The sequence below is a fragment of the Alexandromys fortis genome, unplaced genomic scaffold (assembly GCF_014885135.2).
Source record: "Alexandromys fortis isolate MF-2015 unplaced genomic scaffold, M_Fortis_MF-2015_v1.1 scaffold_1, whole genome shotgun sequence".
Lineage (NCBI taxonomy): Eukaryota > Metazoa > Chordata > Mammalia > Rodentia > Cricetidae > Alexandromys > Alexandromys fortis.
In genome coordinates, this window is record NW_026067927.1 from 3,812,792 (window position 1) to 3,817,769 (window position 4,978).

Below are 4,978 nucleotides of genomic sequence, written 5' to 3' on the forward strand. Positions count from 1 at the left end.
CTTTGCCACTTCTACCGTCTTTAGTAGGCTCCTGGAAACAGTCTAGACTTCCCTCTACAGAGGATAAAATTGAGACTCAGAGAGCATTTGTGGGATGCCCCAGGTCACACAATGAAGCAGTGGTAGAGGACCCCGCCCGCAAGGAAGTTTGATCAAAGTAGAGGAAGGTCCAGACCTCAGACCTGTGGCAGCACAGCCTCCTGCAGTGGGGAGCAGCGCCTGCCTGGACTTTCTCCTCTTGACCCCAGGGGTGTCTGAGCACTGTTCCGGGGAGGCTGGTGTTACAGGGGTGTCTGCGCACTGTTCCCGGGGGTCTGGTGTCACAGGGATGTCTGCGCGCCGTTCCTGGGGGTCTGGTGTCACAGACGGTGGCTGCTGCTGCTGTCCCATCCCTAGCATCACTTCTAGCGGCAGTTCAGTGATAATACGAGGCCAGACCTGACCCTCTGAGAGGGGCTGACAAGGCATGGGGTAATATTGCAAACTGCCTCTGGTCACTTGCAGGCCCAAAACTCACGTCAGAAACAAAGCCACGGCACCTGCAGGTCTCCAGCCCCCCTGCCTCACCCGAAGAGGATGGGAGGCCTCGACCTGGGAAGGCCTTAGTCTGGGAGACTGTCCGCATTCAGTGATGCCGTGACCATCGGCAGGCTAGAAGGAAAATGAAGGAGATGTGGAAAGGGAAAGGGACCCCCACCCTGGGTTTGTTTCTCGCTGGCTGAGAGCCAAGAGTTCCAACACAAATTGCTGGGTGGAGCTGCAGCGTGGCTCAATTAGCAGAGTTGCCTGCTGGAGTGTTATACATGCAGAACACCTGCACACATAAAAATAAGTAAAATTTAAAGATTAAAAACACCCACCAGCCACGGCCATGCAAGCCTTATCTGTGTGATGGTGGGATACCCTAAGTTACACTGCATTGTGGGATACCCTAAGTTACACAGCATTGTGGGATACCCTAGGTTACACTGCATTGTGGGATACCCTAGGTTACACTGCATTGTGGGATACACCTGTTACACTGCATTGTGGGATATTACCCTAGGTTACACAGAATTGTGGGATACCGTATGTTATACTGCATTGTGGGATACACCTGTTACACTGCATTGTGGGATACCCTGGTTACACAGCAAGGTGGTGGCCTTCCCTTTTATTTTTTGATAGGTCCTTGCTAATACCCATGAACTCTAGTAGCCCAGGCTGGCCTCAAAACTGAAACCTCCCTCTCAACCTCCCAAGTAACTTGGATGCCAGGCCTAAGTTACTAGGCCTGATTATTTTTCTCAATAAACCCTGATTTTGCTTCACAGTGACTGGTCCTGAAATTCTTCTCTGGGAACCGAGGTGTCAGCCTCGGGCTATGCTGGACGTTCCACATGATTCTAAAAAGTGTGCTTGGGGCCTGAGAAAACTGACCAGGGTTCCAGGGCAGCCTCTGGCGTGAGGCTCCCATCGAGGCGGGCATCGCCATCCATCGGGCTCTTCATTCCTCTTAAGCAGAGGCAACCGGGGTTCCCAATCCCCTCAAGCACACATGTGAAGCCACAGTGATTAAAACACCATTCGGCTTAGCCCCCTGGGGTCAGGGCCAGCCTGGGCAAAGACGGGAAGACACAGTTGCTCAGCCTCACCTGAGCCTCTGGCTTCCTCAGACTAGGATGGAGTTAGGTCTTTTCTACAGAGCGGCACTGTAACCTCTCACCCTCCCATGGGCCTTCTGGACCCCGCAGCCCTGACTGGCATAGCCCCTGAGAGCTCTGCTGATCCTCCATCCTGCCTCCGGGGCACCAGGCACGAAGGAAGTTCACCAGCGCTAGAACAAGGGTTGGAAAGAGTTGAAGCTGAGGCCCTGGGTTCTGCTAATAGAGGAACCAAGAAATGTCCCCTTTGAAAAGAGAGAAGTATGTCACTGTTGTGGCCCCTGACACACCGACTCCCACCGCTGTCCTGAGTGGAGCGTCCATTCTTTGGAAAGCCGCAAACATTCCTAAACTGGACTTCTACTGAATTATCTCAAATTCTTTGAATTTCTCTAGTCTGCAAGGATTGAAGGAGGGGACAGGAGGCGGGGAATGACCTCCAAGGAGGTTAAATAGGTCACCTCAACACTGGGCACCGAGACAAGCAGAGGGACCCTTGAAGATCTTCACCTGCGCTTCTGGCACAATGATGTCACTCCGGACGCTGCTCCTGGCTGCCCTGCTTCTGGGGACGTTTCTGCAGCATGCCAGCGCTGGTGAGAGCTGGTCATAGATGGGAGAGGGCAGGGAAGGGGCCTCTCGGCCACACAGACCACAGCAGAAACACAAGCTGTGCCATTTATACCCTGTCTGTTCTTCCAAAGGTCACAAGGGCTGCCGTCAAGAGCAATGGGAGGACAATAATGGTGCTGGAGATGGGATGGTGGGGATGGGATTGGCGGTGCTGGGCACCTGACCTGGACACCTACCTGGTGGAGAGCCATGGGCAGCACATCTTATTCAGAGACATTAAGACATAGTGGCCTTGACTGAGGGCTTATGATGCAGAATGAACGATTCTCAGAACTGCCATCAGTTTTCCATTAATGGGCTCCACGTATCACCAGGGAACAACATAAAGGCGGAGAACTGGTTCCAAGAATGTACGAAAAGAGATTTTTTAAATTTAGTTTAGAAAGGGAAGTTGAAATAAGGTTCCTGGACACAGACAGCTGCGCATGCAATCGCACACAGATGAACGTGCAAACGTGCAAATGTGCAAACACAAAGAGCCTATGCTATGCTAGCACAGCTACCCCTCACCATGGTAACGCACACACACACAAACACACCAAGACAAGACAGAACATAGACAAAGAGAGGCACACGCAGTTACCCATAGTCCTTAGGTTCACACAGGCACACGTGGGGCCACTCCATGGGTCCTCAGGCACACAAGAAGACCCTTGGGACACCTGCTTCCATTGTTCTTCTAGCCCGAGCCACTAACGTAGGCCGAGAGTGCTGCCTGAAGTACTTCAAGGGGGCCATCCCCATCAGGAGAGTGGTGACGTGGTACAGGACCTCAGCTGAGTGTCGAAGAGATGCCATTGTGTGAGTCCCCCTTGGTCCCACTCTTACACCTCAGGGGGTGGCGTGGAGCATCTAGGAAGACCATTGGGAAAGAGGGAAGAAGGACACAGCTCTGGGAACTCAGGGGGAACTCTTATACCCCACACAGTTGAGAGGGGTTCAATCTCTTCATTTATTTATGGTGAAACAGAGGCCCTGAGATGGATAGACATCATAGGTAATAGAGCCAGTAGGCAGTAGTTCAGGCACATCCCCACTCTGGGTCTGAGCTGAGTAGAGAATAGCACGCAACCCAAGCCTCTCTGTATCACCTCTGCTTGTCAGGCCTGGGGCTTCTGGGGGCCAGGCATGAAGTCCTGTAAGCCTGGCCCTAGGGAGGCTGGAATGGAGTCAGGACCCCAGTAGTAAAGATTTGCTAATGGCATATGTGACTTCATCCTGTTCTTGCCCGCGGACCTCTAAGTTCAGGTCGATGCCGGTGCGGCTGGTTGCAGAGCTCTGGAAGGCCTTGCTGTTTTCACACCCACTGGCTTCCCCTGTGTAGGTTTGTGACTGTCCAGGGCAAGAACATCTGTTCAGACCCCAAAGACAAACATGTGAAGAAGACCCTCAAATACCTCGGAAGCCTAGAGCCATAGCCTGTGACCGTGCCCCCAGAAGCATTTGGAGACTCCAGCGTTGGTGTCCACGATCTCAACCCAAAGCTGCCTGCATCCAGGGGAGGCCTGAAGAGGACAAGAGAAGCCATGGGGTGGGGGTCCCTGTCCCCTTTTATGGACTCAAGTTACAGACTCCAAAAACTCCCATTAAAGCCCTCCTCCTTTAGTCTGGGTCGGTGTGTTCTGTCTCCGCGGTGCAGAACCCTTTCCACTTTGGCCGGTCACACTGGAAGCATCCTCACAGGACAGTTGGTGCCGCTCTGCCCAGGTCAGAAAGGGTTAACTGGGGCTGAGGAAGAGACTTGGTCCCACACAAGTGAGAGGTGGAAATGTGGGGACACAGGGTGGGCGGGGGCAGGCATAGCAGAGGTGGACACTGTAGGACCCTCACAGGGCCCCCCCCCTCCCTCTGCATTCCAGGGAAAGTGTCCAAAGGCGTCCCAAGGAGGGCCTGTCTTCTCTGCACCTCTGGGTCTCCCAATCACCCCAAGACCAGCCCCTATCCTAGCCCCCCTGGCTTCACATGAAGCTGAAGTTATCCTTCCTGTGTTGGAACCTGTTGCAAACATATCCAGACCCTTCTGCACGTGCTGCTTGTCTGCCTGCTGCCCGTGCCCCCTCCCTGCAGCCTGTCTGACTCTGGGAAATTGTCAACCATCCCCTTTCCAAGCCTTGGCCGCCTCCCTACCTGAAACTTAGTTCTATGGATAAGCTGACTTCATGGGGCCCTGGGTCCCATGGGTTTTCAGTAGCCCGATCACCTACGCCTCCCCTGGCCTCCTTCATCTCCTTTGCCCCCAGCTCCAGCCTGCCCCTGGCCCCTGGTCTCTCCTGAGTTCCCGCTGGGCATGGGGGGGGCACAGTCCCTGGGGTTTCCTCTCAAGCTCTTAGGGGTTGTCTTGACATTGGCCTCTGCTGCTGGTTCTCCAAACTATGCCTGTGTGTACTTGTAGACCTGGCTCTGCCATTCCACTGGGGGCTCTATGGGCTCTCTGGGATCATCCTGAGTCACTGAAAGATTGGCACAGAAGTCTGGGAGACCCCTCTGTCCAAGCCTAGTTCAGAGCTGGAGCCACAACAGGCTGTGGCAAGAGTTAGGGTCTTGGTATTCCAGGTCATCTTTGCCTATCCAGCATGCCTTTCTTTCTGGGTCAGATTATATTAGCACAAGCCAAGATCTTGTCTTCCCTGGATTCTGCCAGGCTGAAGGCAGTCTGATCTGGGCTGCATTAATGTTACCTGGAAGAAGGTTTTTAACTTGTT

General features: G+C 53.7%; 1 protein-coding gene across 1 annotated transcript; it reads left to right on the forward strand.

Annotated features, from left to right (window-relative positions):
• The first annotated feature begins 2,083 nt into the window (after positions 1 to 2,083).
• Ccl17 (C-C motif chemokine ligand 17) lies at positions 2,084 to 3,881 on the forward strand. The gene is made up of 3 exons (XM_050143746.1): positions 2,084 to 2,239; positions 2,960 to 3,077; positions 3,601 to 3,881. The coding sequence occupies exons 1-3, from the start codon at positions 2,170 to 2,172 to the stop codon at positions 3,692 to 3,694; spliced, it is 282 nt and encodes a 93-aa protein (XP_049999703.1). The 5' UTR covers positions 2,084 to 2,169; the 3' UTR covers positions 3,695 to 3,881.
• The last annotated feature ends 1,097 nt before the right edge of the window (positions 3,882 to 4,978 follow it).

What these genes read in the sequence shown, in the direction of transcription:
- Ccl17 (XM_050143746.1), top strand. Translation starts at nt 2,170, where the DNA reads ATGATGTCACTCCGGACGCTGCTCCTGGCTGCCCTGCTTCTGGGGACG. An exon ending in TCTGCAGCATGCCAGCGCTG is followed by an intron (nt 2,240 to 2,959) that starts GTGAGAGCTGGT and finishes TTGTTCTTCTAG; the next exon opens with CCCGAGCCACTAACGTAGGC. An exon ending in TGTCGAAGAGATGCCATTGT is followed by an intron (nt 3,078 to 3,600) that starts GTGAGTCCCCCT and finishes TCCCCTGTGTAG; the next exon opens with GTTTGTGACTGTCCAGGGCA.